Source organism: Pagrus major, chromosome 24, assembly GCF_040436345.1.
Source record: "Pagrus major chromosome 24, Pma_NU_1.0".
NCBI classification, from domain to species: Eukaryota; Metazoa; Chordata; class Actinopteri; order Spariformes; family Sparidae; genus Pagrus; species Pagrus major.
In genome coordinates, this window is record NC_133238.1 from 10,631,803 (window position 1) to 10,644,880 (window position 13,078).

The 13,078-nt window shown below is 46.9% G+C and overlaps 1 protein-coding gene across 1 annotated transcript; it reads left to right on the forward strand.

Moving 5' to 3' along the window:
* The first annotated feature begins 3,756 nt into the window (after positions 1–3,756).
* On the forward strand, positions 3,757–11,486 carry xkr6a (XK, Kell blood group complex subunit-related family, member 6a). Its single transcript, XM_073462554.1, has 4 exons — positions 3,757–4,343; positions 8,397–8,593; positions 9,212–9,629; positions 10,982–11,486. Exons 1-4 carry the CDS (start codon positions 3,757–3,759, stop codon positions 11,484–11,486), a joined length of 1,707 nt encoding a protein of 568 aa, XP_073318655.1.
* Positions 11,487–13,078: the final 1,592 nt, after the last annotated feature.

The following is a 13,078-nucleotide window of genomic DNA, read 5'->3' on the forward strand; positions in this document are numbered from 1 at the left end:
CTTTGATTTTAAGGAAGCTGCAAGACCTCCTTCCCATCCTGCTTCAGTCTCAGCCTTGCTCTCGATTCCTGACAAATCCTCCCCCCCAAAGGAGCAAGAAAGTCATCAACTCTTAAGTGGTTCTTCTCGTAATCAGTCGTCAAACCCTGGAAGAGAAAACAGATCCTTGAAGGCTCACGGGGAAAAGACTCTCTGCATTTGATTTCATTCTATACATACGATTATATAAATGTCTTTCCTGTTTATTTGGCTTCAAATTCAAATAAGCTTGCGAGTAGATTTCTTATGCTGCCAAAGCATTGAAATGGTGACACATCACTTTCCATTGAAAAGGGTGTTAAACTGCTTCTGTGAGCTGAACAAAATGAACATAGAAGACATGACAAGCCTGTATAATTACTTTCTTCATAGCTCCGGTCTGTTAGCTTCTCCACGGTTTTGGGATACATTCACATAATCTGTGTTTTTATTCCCCTATGAGATGCCTATATTCTCAAACATTTCTCCTTGTGACAGGATGACATGTCTAAAAAAAAAGGCCTGCAGAGTACATTCACTTTATTTTTATATTTTAAAAGTGCAATATGTAAGAATTATAGTTGGAAACATTCAAGAAATGATATATATTGTACTGAAGTTAGCATGCTAACCAGCTAGCACCAGCCTGTCATGGTCCAACGTCCGGCGTAAACGCCAACAATCCCCCTGCTGCTCCGAGATCCAAGTCCGGACCGCTTGCTGCCCGGCTAACTGAGCCAACTACCTGATGTTAGCTACAGTTAGCGGTTAATCTGTGATATGCTGCCCCCTACTGGTTTGGAGTGGCCAATTCTTACATATTGCACCTTTAATGCTGCTCCATCAGGCTCCAATGTTAAATATCTGCTTAGTCAGGGAGTGGGTTACTACTACTTACTGCTGGATCTGAATACTCTCTCCACCGCTGTCAGACTCTATTTAGGTGCTGGAAGTAAGTCATTGTCGTCCGCTGTTGTCCTCCCTACTGTGCTCACATTATCCTCAACTGTGGGAGCTCTCTTTAGAGCCAAATAAAGCTCCAATTAACCTTGTGTTTTCATTGTTAGTGCCTCTCTTCAATTTGTCTGACTGAATAAACTAAGAGAAACTCAGGACTGTTCTCCGTAGTTAGCTGTTATTTATAATCGGCCGGCTTTATATGGAGTTTTTCCCACAAAGCCCCAAATTTCCGCATTCTTATCTCGCTCTGTCCTCACAGTCAGATTAAAACTCTCATTTGGCGCCTTCCTGATTCCCATCAACTCGGAGAAACGTCATTGTTTTGCTCTTTTTGAGGTTTTACTGCTGATCCAGGAGCTGCTGCCTGCCGCTGCCTGTACTTTTGTCTTGAAAAGCACAAATCATCAGCACACAAGAAGCATTTGATCTCCAGTTCTCTGGCGCGTTTTTTGCTTCTTCGTCTGGATAAATATTGGAGGGTGAGGCGCAACCTTTGATTCCTTTGGAGAGGTTTGGTTTTTCTTGCTTTCATATGACATTTTTGTCCAGGATCTGTGTAATCTTGTAGCTTTCTTTGGCATATTGAGCCTCACACTCGCAACAAAACACTAAAGAGTTTGAATTTGTTTTGCTGTACATGTTTCCCAGGGGTGCTAATGTGAATAATGTGCAACCTTGACGTTTTCTGAAGAAAAAGCTAAACTTGCATGTGGACAACAGCTCCCGGCATCCACCCGATTTGCTGCTGACACATGCCTCTTCAGGTGTTCAGGTCATATTTCACTGCACGTCTGAAGGATTTCAGCCTTTAAGTCAGCCGTCGGGGTGAAGAAAAGCCCACACTCCTTCTCTGCTGCTGAATAACTGTCACTCACTCTCATTCTCTCCGGCTCGCACACACACGCACAAAAACACACTTAGACGCAGCTATACAACCATCGACTCGCTCTCCCTGTCCTTCAGCCGCACAGCCACGGTCGTCATGACAACAGAGAGGCTAATCTCCAGTGGACAGAGAGACAGAGAGAGACAGAGAGGGAGAGAGAGGGAGGAAGAGAGGGAGTGCTTGTACAGAAACGTGCCTCTGAGAACGAGGAGCAAGTGTGATAAAGAGATGCAGTGCATACTTGCATATTTCTGAGAATGTGTGTGTTTTGGACAAAATCAAGTGTGTGTGTGTGTGTGTGAGCAGCAGGCACGTGTTTGTGATGTTGAATCCATCACTTTCCCTCATTTTTCCTCCTTCTGACCTTCAAAATTCCTGAAAAAATCCCTTGTCCAGTTCCTCCTCATGACTTCCTGTTCCTTGCAACTCCTAAATATACCCATTCTTCTTCTTCTCCTCCTCATTAATCTTTCTCTTTTTTGGTGGCTTTATCCTCCATGTCCTCCTCCTTCTTCTGCTCCTGACACACCCTTTTCTTCCCTCCAACAATTCCTAAATCTTCCACTCATCCTCTCTCCTGCGTTCTTTCCGTCAGTCTTTTCATCCCTCGGAAAAAAGCTTCAGTCTGAATCATCCTTTCTCTCTCACACACACACACACACACACACACACACACACATTCATTCCTCCTCTAATTCTTAAATCCATCTCTCTTTCTCTATAGGCTCTCGGCTTTCCAGCTCCCCTAGTTCCTACCCCATCCCCTCTCTTTCTCTCTCTCTCTCACACACACACACACACACACACACACACACACACACACACACACAATGTCCATCCCAGTTTCTCACATTCCCAAATCCTAAACGTTCGCCTAGCAGGGATCGCACACACATATGTTCCGGCTGATTAGGCTGGCAGAGCCACAGAGCAGTCAGCCCACTGGAGGGGAAGATGATGATGGAGGGATGGATGGAGAGTGTGAGGGGGGGAGAAGGAGTGAGAGAGGATGGATGGATGGATGGATGGATGGATGGATGGATGGATGGATGGATGGAAATCTCATTTTTGCTAGAAGGAGAAAACTAGTTGTCTTCACTAGAAAACAATCACCCTGAGTCTACACAGCGCTGCTGCACGACCCTTATATCTTGGCGCGCGTGCGCGTGCAGATGTGGATTCGGGGTTGAAGTTGCCATCCGATAGAGGGCGGAGTGAGAGAGAGAGAGAGGGAGAGAGAGAGAGGGAGAGAGAGGGAGAGAGAGTGAGAGAGAGAAAGTGAGGAGTGGGGAAGCGGGAGCTGCAGAGGGCTGGAGCTGCGGAAAGGAGCGGAGCGGACACGGGCTGCAACGGATGCCGGGAACCTGCAGCCTGAGAGCGGGGGGAGTGAGAGGCGGGAGTCGGGGGTCCTGACCAGAGAGGCTCTTATTAGCACGAGTCGTGGTTTGAGGGTCCGTTGGTGTCCAGCGCGCCCACACACACACACACACACACACACACACACTCACACATCCACACACACACTCACACGTCTTAAGAACAGCGGGAGATGCATTACGTCATAGCCTCCCGTCGCCCTAGATGACCGCGCGCGCAGGACGGGATGATGCGGGGCTGCTGGACTACAACTGATTCCGCTGCTGCTGCTGCTCGCGAGCGCCCGGTGGCGGTGTCTCGAGCGGACGAGGAAGAAGGGGAGCCGCCGTCGCGCGGCCGCCGGCTCTGATGGCTCCTCGCGCCCCGGGCGGGAAAGAGACACAGCAGTCGCCGCGGTGCGAGAGGGAAGGGGACAGCAGGTATCTGGGAAGTGACGTGGTAAACGCGCCCCGCGAGCAAGCAAAACGGTGCGGTTGTCGTGCGTTTCGCAGGAGGGCAGGAGCGGGAAGGGGAACATGGCCGCGCAGTCGGACGGCGGCAAAGCCGGGGTCGGGTGCGGCGGGGGCGGTTTCGCCCAGCTGTACGATGTTGATGCCGAGGAGCCGCTGGACTCCGCCGCGATCCACATCTGTCAGTGCTGCCGCACCTCGGCTTGCTACTGGGGCTGCCGCTCAGCCTGCCTCGGCTCTCTCCTCGGTGGGGGCCAGCCGACCGGAGGGGTCGGCATCCGGGAGACTCACTGCCCGCCCCGGGAGCAGCTGTGGCTGGACTGCCTCTGGATCATCCTCGCCCTCCTCGTCTTCTTCTGGGACGTTGGCACGGACCTCTGCCTGGCGCTGGACTACTATCAGAGGCAGGACTACCTCTGGTTCGGCCTCACTCTCTTCTTCGTGCTGGTGCCTTCGGTGCTGGTCCAGATTCTGAGCTTCCGCTGGTTCGTTCAGGACTACACCGGCGGGGGGCTCGGGGAGGTGGAGGGGCTGACTAAGCGGGGCACGGTGGCTCTGGGGTGCCTGTACCCCGGCAGGGACCGCCTGCAGCTGGCCACCATCTGGCTGTGGCAGGCCACCATTCACATCCTTCAGCTGGGACAAGTGTGGAGGTAGGAGGGTGGAGGGGGGGCACAAAAAGCAACAACACACACCTGATCCTGACCTGTCAGCACACACACACACACACACACACACACACACACACACTTAAAGGTTTACTATGTAGTTCATTAAACCTAAACAAACTGACTTTCTTTTTACTCTGTTTATATGTGGCGGACCCTGCCACCTTTCTAGCTTCAAACAGTGTTCGGACCTTATTTTCCTCTGAGAACAGCTTGTTTATTCACTTATGGAAATAATAACCACCTCTGAGTTTGTTTCATTACCTCAAACAGGGTGAGTCTGAATTTGTTCCTAGAAACAACACAGTGCCCCTTTAATGTCACTAATGGATAGAGAGGGTTGTCCACTCGATGTAGCTGGAAGCAGGGAGAGCCTGCTCCACAGTGACAGGCGAGCAGGAGGAGGAACAGGGACTGACAGACAGATATGCAGGGACGGTCGGACAGACAGTGATCCTATTTTACAGTTGAAACTTCTTTGAGTTTCTTTTCTTTAGTGGGTCACCGACTGAAAAGTTCATTCTGCAACTCATACTGAACAACCTGCTGGACTGATGGCTGAGACTAACTCTAAACTACCTCCTATATTCATCTAAAGCCACAACTAGAGTGTGCTTTTAGGGTCCGACTGCTGTCCGTGGTGCTGAAGACACTTCCAGCACCACGGACAGGGTCTCAGTCACTGTAGGACGGGACTCAAAGCTACATGTGTTTGTGCATGTGCGTGTCAGCGTGTGTGTGACTAGTGGAAAAACGGTGTCACGGCTCTTCCCATGAGTGTCAGCAGGCATGGAGAGTACAAAGAGGAAAAGCATCTGCGCTTCTGGCAACACATCACCCTCTTCCATCTCGCACACACACACATATACCATACACACACTTGGACATGGGTAGGTGCTAATTGTAGTGCTAAAAGCATTGGCGGGAAAAAAACTGAAACACACATCCACACTTTTGCTCGTGCACACACAAGTCTGTAGGTTCTTTGCTCTCTTTGTTTCTTGTTTTGTGTGTGTGTGTAGCTTTGACAGCAGAAGTCGTAGTAGTAGCAGGAGTGTGTGTCTGCACAGGGACGGTGCTCACCCTCCATCCCTCCCCACCCCTCTCTCAGAGAAGACTCCTTAATGGTCTCCACACTTGCCTCTGGGCGGGCAGCAGGGACAGTAATGAGTGAATGTGTGTGTGTGTGTGTGTGTGTGTGTGTGTGTGTGTTTACATCCTGTTGTGCTACTCCTCTGCTTCTGTGGTTGTAGGGTTAAATCAACCCCCACACAAACACACACACACACATCCCTCTATCTCCATTCACCCCACCCAGTCGCCACCCCCACGAGCCTGCGGAATGGACTCTCCCACCTGGAGGAAGTGGAGGGGCAGAAGAAGAAGGAGGAAGAAGAAGAAGAAGAAGAAGAAGAAGAAGAGGGAGAAAGGGGGGGAGGGATGGGGGATGTTTGTAGCGGAGGAAATGGTACCGTCTGATTGAGACAGATCGCTTAGAGATGGAGAGAGGGTGAGGAGGGAGACGGAGGAGGGAGGAAAGGTTGCACAGTGTGAGTGAATTGGGGGAGGGGAGCAGAAAGAGAACGAGGGGAGAGAGGGAGAAGGAGGAGTGAGAGTGGTGGGGGGAGGGTGTAGGAGTGGAGGATCTACTGTATTCGATACATATGGTTTCGAAACCCTCCATGTCTTGAAGGCGATAAGTGGTCGTCAGGGTATGGCTGCCGCGCCACACAGCGAAGCCTCAATCCCTAACATGAACGTGAATACGAGGACTTCCTGTTTACGTGTTTGAAAGAAGCCAAACAAATGGTGCCGGTTGTTTATCCTTCACTGCTCTTGAGTCAAGGACAAACACAATTTTGGCGTTTGGATCTTATTTTAAAGCTATAAAATCCATCAATCCAGCCTTATATGGTTTGTTCAGAAGAATTAACGTATATGAAGAAAAGCGTGATAAGGATAGGTCGGGGTATATAGGACGGTCCTCGCCTGGAGTGTCTGTAAATACACAGGAAGTCAGGATGGATAAAATGAAAAAATACTTAAAGGAACAGTTCACTCAAAATGTTAAATTCAGTCATTATCATCTCACTTCCATGCTGATGGAAAGTCAGGTGGTTTCGTAAGTTTTGTAGTCCGAAAAACATTTCTGGAGCTTTACAGCAAAACAACTAAAAAATGCCACATAAAATGGCTCCATACAGCTCATCAGGCGATAATCCAAGTATACGGAAGCCCAGAGATCCAAAATTGATTTGAAAAGATGTTATCCACACCCTTTTTAAAGCTTCTGAGTCTTCAATGTAGCTGCTAAGCTAAAACCGCGCAACCCATCTGAAGTGTGTGCACCAACTCAACCGCATAACGAGGGTGTAAAAAATGTCTTTTCAAATCAATTTTGCATCTCAGGGCTTCTGGAGACTTGGATTATGCCGGACAAGCCTTATTGAGCCATTTTATGGTGTTTTTTGTCCCCATCTACTTTAAGAGAATGCTGCAATGCTGTTTTGCTGTGAAGCTCCAGAAATGTTATGTTGACTATGAATCTTCCTCTGACTCTCCATCAGCATGGAGGTGAGTAGATAATGACAGACTTTTCATTTTTAGGTGAACTGTTCCTTTAACATATAAATAGAATATAATGGTAAGGATAGGTGGGGATATATAGGACGCCCCAGGAGCGTCAGTGAAAACACAGGAAGTCGGAATGGATAACTTTCTGCTATAGCGTAGGTGTGTGTATTATCAGTACAGGAGAAGTTTTTTCCAGAATTTCCAGAATAAACTTACTGTGTCATCAGAGCACACATGGTGGAGCATCACATGCCAAGTATGGGACGGATAAAGCAGTCACTATCTGTGCCACTACATCATTAATTAGCCAGGAGTGCTCCTTTGATTGGCAGCATGAGTGGATGTTCATGCCCCGGCCTCCGCATCACGCCTGCATCACATCAGCGTGCCTCTCTAACGATACATGAGTCGTGTGCGTGCACATGTAGGCGTTTTCACATGGTTTCGTGCATTATTTATGTTTTGTCAATTAAGCTTCTGTGTTTCGAACCAGATGGCTGTAATAGCTGTTCATACAGAGCTCTGCATAATGTAGAGGCGTACGCACACACACACACGCAATGACACCCATGCACGTACGGGGGAAGCAGGAGGATATCGATGCACACGTGCATGTACACATACAGTACATGCCTACACACCAACACACACTCTTAGAGTGCCCTGAGGCACTTTCAATTCAAATCACTGCTTAGTTCCCACCCACGTGTACTGTAGTTTCCCAGATGTAGAAATCCACTCAGTATGTATGGATCTAAATGTTGTTCAGGAAGAATTTCTGTCAATACTCAGACCAAAATGAAGGTAGAGTTATTAACAGTACAAGTTGAGTCGGGCTATAAGTCGCTATAAGTCAAATTAAGCAAAAGTAAGAGATTAAGTTAATATTTACTATCATATTTAAACAAAAAAAAGGAAAATCAAACACTAAAGTCAGATGAATAACAATCATAGACATCCTGAAAAGCTTATGTCTCTCCTCCCCCTGCTCATGCAGTATAACAGAAAAGGCATTTTCTGGTATCCCTGCCCGCTTTATCCAATCAGGACAGAGAACTCCATAAAGAGGCGGTCCTGTCTGCTTGGGAACGGGCTGACAGCAGGATCCTCCTGGTTGCTGCAATGTCATGTGGTGACGTAGAGAGACGGGAGGGGATGGTTAACCGCAAAACAGACAGGAAGTTAGCTAAAACGACGACAACGCTTACAGTAGATTTAAAGGGGAACTGCTGTGACTGGTATTGCATTTGCCATTGGTTTGTGGACTCGAGACTCGAGAGTCCACAAACACATTAAAAAAATTAAAAAACACATTAAAATTTTTTTTATTGTTTTAGTCACCATGTCTTCATCAAGCAAGCTGTTTTTCATCTTTGATAATGTCGGAGGATGGTACGGAGGATGAAAACTATAAGGCTGAAAACTTGTATAGCAGTGTCACTAATCAGCACTCGTACCCTGCAGGTACATCAGGACCCTGTACCTGGGCATCATGTCGCGTCGGCAGAAGGAGCACCAACGGCGCTGGTACTGGGCCATGATGTTCGAGTACGCGGATGTCAACATGCTGCGGCTGCTGGAGACTTTCCTGGAGTCTGCCCCTCAGCTGGTCCTGCAGCTCTGCATCATGATCCAGGAGAACCGAGCCGAGACGCTGCAGTGTAGGTGGAGCGCAGACTACACAACCTACGTCCTGCCACATTTACAAACCTAACACCGTGTTTTCATGTTGCCCACGAAGCACACACACACACACACACACACACACACACACACACACACACAAACGAACAGCTGCACAAACAGTAATTAGCAATTTGCACACATCACGCTCAGTCATTTGTGGTTGCAGATGGTGCTGCTTTTGGATTTTCACACTGTGTTTTTTGTTCAGGTAGTCCAAGAAAGAAAGCACAATCATAAGTGTTTCGGGGGATGTGCTAGCCAAAGTCCATCAGCCTCCTCTTCCTTATTCATCCAGGCTATGTCTCATCTAGGCGGCCACCCACAGGTGTTATTCATCCCCATCAAATCTGCAGATTTGGGACACCTTCTAGTTTGATGCAAATATGTGACTAGCACAGGGGGTGGATGTACACAGCAGCAGGGACATTAAAAATAACGTTTCTGTTGTGTCACACACGACTTCTTATTTAACAATATGCTCACATTGTTCGCCAAAAACGCCTCCAATGACTCATAATTATTTTGTGCTTTTTGTCTCAGCCGTGACTCTGCTTTGTTCTGATTGTCTCCTCCTCATGTCCTCCTCTCTGTAGGCATCTCCTCCCTGGGCTCCCTCTTGTCTCTCGCCTGGGTTCTGGCCTCCTACCACAAACTCCTGCGAGACTCCCGTGACGACCAGCGCAGCATGAGCTACCGCGGGGCGCTGCTGCACCTCTTCTGGCGCCTCTTCACCATCTCGTCCCGCGTCCTCTCGCTCGCCCTCTTCGCCTCCCTCTTCCACATCTACTTCGGCATCTTCGTGGTGGTCCACTGGTGCGCCATGGCCTTCTGGGTGGTGCACGGGGGGACCGACTTCTGCATGTCCAAGTGGGAGGAGGTGCTCTTCAACATGGTGGTCGGCATCGTCTACATCTTCTGCTGGTTCAACGTGAAGGAGGGCCGGACACGGTACAGGATGGTGGCGTACTACACCGTGGTGCTGGCTGAAAACACCATCCTCACCGGGCTGTGGTGAGTTAGAACAAGTGTCATTTTGCATATAATGCAACTAACACAGTCGCCTTGCCTCATAGGAGAAGATGTTAGGGTTTATTGTCAGATTTCATGTCCCAATGGGCTTTCCTTTTGTAAGAAGTGTAAGAAGACAAGAAAAAAAATTCACAAAAAAAATGAAATTCAAAAATTGATCCTCCTCTTCCTTGGGTGACTTAGTACTGTATGCAATAGCAGCTGTAAGTGGAGAAATACCATACAAAAAGAAAGACAAGCATCAAGTCTCCTGAGGTAGCTCAAAGAGCAGACAACAAACCTTAAAGAAAACTACTAACTAAAGCTATGCTAAACCTTGCCATGCCTAAGCGAAGCCTGAACTACTTTCCTACACCACAGAGACTGTTTTTTAAACAAAATTGAAGGGTAAACACCCCTTAAAAAAAAGCGTGGGTTTTAAAATCTCAAGAGAGTTATCTTCCCTGAGGTAACTTGGTGTTTATTCCAAAAAAATATGTGGAAACGGTAGAAAAAAATCTGTTTCCTGAGGATGTTGGTTTGGATTGAATTGCAAACGTTGTCAGCGATGTAGATAAAAATGTTGTTTTAGGTGGTTAAAAATGGCTTTTAAGAAGTATTTTAGCCTCCGATGTTCCATCTTCCCACCTTAGAGTAATGAAACACCGCCTCGGTCTCCAACTCACATTTTAAAAAACGATCTCAAATGTTAAGTTGGTATATTTGTCTTTCCTTACGAATAAGTTCTGTAAAAATAGTATTGTGTGTTCACCTAAAGCCTGATATATCTTATTCCTCCGTGCCATTGGGCTTACTTCTCCAAAACTATAAAAAAAAACACATGAATGAGCCACAGTGTTGCACTGGGCGACACACATACGGTTGTTTATTTTGATTCCTTCCCACTTACGCAGCCCTGCTGCCCAAAAATATTCACTAGAGCACCAAATGTGGATTGATCCGCCGCTGAAAATAGTCCCAAACAAATAACTGTTTTGTCCTGTGTGAGTAATGTTTGCTAAACATTGCCCTGCTGTTTCAGAAAGTTTTTTGAGCCTTTTACAAAAATGAAAGTTTTTATTTGTAACCTGCTTTAAAGGTAAACTCAGAAATATTTATTTTTTCCATAACTGAATAAACAAGCTGTTCTCAGAGAAGAATTAGGTCCCCAGAACACTGTTTGAAGCTAGGAAGGTGGCAGGGTCCGCCACATATAAACAAAGTTAAACAGTATGAAGTTGTGTTGTCCTTTAAGATCAGTTTGTTTATTCAGTCATGAAAACAAAGAGTTTGTTTATCCCCAAAACTACACAGTGAGAGCACCTGTAACCCTCTGTGTCACCACCATCCTGCAGGTACGCCTACAGAGACCCAGTAATGACTGACTCCTACGCTGTCCCAGCGCTGTGCGGCGTCTACCTGACGTTTGCCGGTGGCGTCCTGGTCATGCTGCTGTACTACGGCTTCCTGCATCCCGCCACCACTCACCTCCAGCCGAGCCCCGCCTCGTCCTGCTGCGCCCAGCTGCTCTGGGGCCTCCCCCTGCCCCCGTCAGCTCCGCCCACAGCCCCGCCCACCCCGGCCCACATGACAAAGTCACAGACAGAAGAGGATGTGGCCGAGACGTGTCTCCCTGTCTTCCAGGTGAGGTCGGCGCCCCCAACCGCCAAGCCCGAGGGCCCGCTGATAAAGATCGACATGCCCAGGAAGCGTTACCCAGCGTGGGACGCCCACTACGTAGACAGGCGCCTGCGGAGGACTATAAACATCCTGCAGTACATAACGCCGGCCGCTGTGGGTATCCGCTACCGTGACGGACCCCTGCTGTATGAACTCTTACAGTATGAGTCCTCACTCTGACACACAGACATGTCCACACACATAAGCACATTGGCACCATTAAAAGACATGTATACATGGGTGTTCAGATTTAGAGAAGATTTAGAAACCCAGTCTCACACACACAATGTGGCACTTGATGTAAGCACACAGACAAAAGCAATCTAACATACTTTTATGAGCACACACACTCACACAAACATTCACACACACATTCCTCGCGGGCACCTACGACCTGCGAGTCCCATGGCCATGACTCAACAAGCTGCTTCAGCGGGAGTCCATCTCTTTCTCTCTTTATCCTTCTGTCTCTCTATTTCCAACTCCTCTGATCCGTCCTCATCTGTTCCCATTGATTTAATTTCACCACTCCGCGCTGTGAAGAAAAACAAACAAAACAGAAAAAACGAGCGCCAAAGTTTCACTCTAGAGTCTTCGACCACCGCATGCTGTTTACGTTGCGTTGCTCACACTTTCACGGGTTTCAGTAGAATAAAAAGACGTGACACAAAGAACGAACAAATGTCACTTTTAATAAAAGGAGTTTGTGATCTTGTTGTCGTTAGTCTAGTCAAAAGGTAGTGTATATATTTTCTATGTACAGAGGGGATGTTTTTTATGTACCGTTACGTTGTTGGAGACAGAGCAGTTGGGCACGTCGGATTTTTGGAGTTGGTTGACGAGGTCACCGAGGAATGCGGCAGAGCATGATGGGAAAGATGGAGACAGAGATGGAGAGAGTATTGGCATTTAATGCGCACTGAAAAAAAATCTAAATATCATCTAAAGATTGCGCTGCAGTCTGTTAAAGGAATAATTTGACATGTTGGAAAATACACACATTCGTTTTCCTGTCAGAATTAGATAACAATATGTTTTCCACTGTCATATCTGTGAACTAAATATTGCGCTAGAGCCAGGAATCAATTCGCTAAGCTTTAGCTTAGCACAAAATTTAAAATTTAGCCTCCTGGCTATAGCTTCATACTTAACCGAGTGATAAAAGAGTGATGTTAGATTTCTAATCTCTCTTTTCCAGAAATAAAATAATCAGATTTTCCAAAATGTCAATATATTCCTGTAAGAATGCTAACACATAAGCATACACTATGTTAAGGGAGAGTTAGCTACATTAGCTCAACATGACATGTTGTAGCAGCTCAAAAACAGACCCGAAAATCAAGATAGCCATGTGAAATTATACTATAGTGCCAACATTAATAGAACAATAATACAAAACTAGCTAAATAGGCTATGCTGGGTTAGCTAGCTGAGATTCAGTTTTAAATGCTATGAATGAACAGGTAAAACACTAAAAAACAAACCTTTTCATTGTCAAGAGGCCCATATGTTGTTGCCGCTTTCTCCAACTCTAAGCACATTGTATGCTAAAGTGTTAGCACGGAGCTAGAGCTAAAGATCTACCGAGGACAGATGATCTAAATGTTACAGTTATAGCTTCATACTTAACCAAGTGATAAAATAGTGGTGTCAAACTTTTAATCTGTCTCTTTGCCAGAAAGAAAATAATCCTATTTCTCATGCTAACACTTGAGCATACAGCACATGATGTTAAGCAAAAGTTAGCAACATAAGCTGTAAAAAATTAGAAA

Coding starts and splice junctions, on each gene's coding strand:
- xkr6a (XM_073462554.1), top strand. CDS start 3,757: ATGGCCGCGCAGTCGGACGGCGGCAAAGCCGGGGTCGGGTGCGGCGGG. Junction 8,594..9,211: donor CCGAGCCGAGACGCTGCAGT/GTAGGTGGAGCG, acceptor TCCTCTCTGTAG/GCATCTCCTCCCTGGGCTCC. Junction 9,630..10,981: donor ACCATCCTCACCGGGCTGTG/GTGAGTTAGAAC, acceptor ACCATCCTGCAG/GTACGCCTACAGAGACCCAG.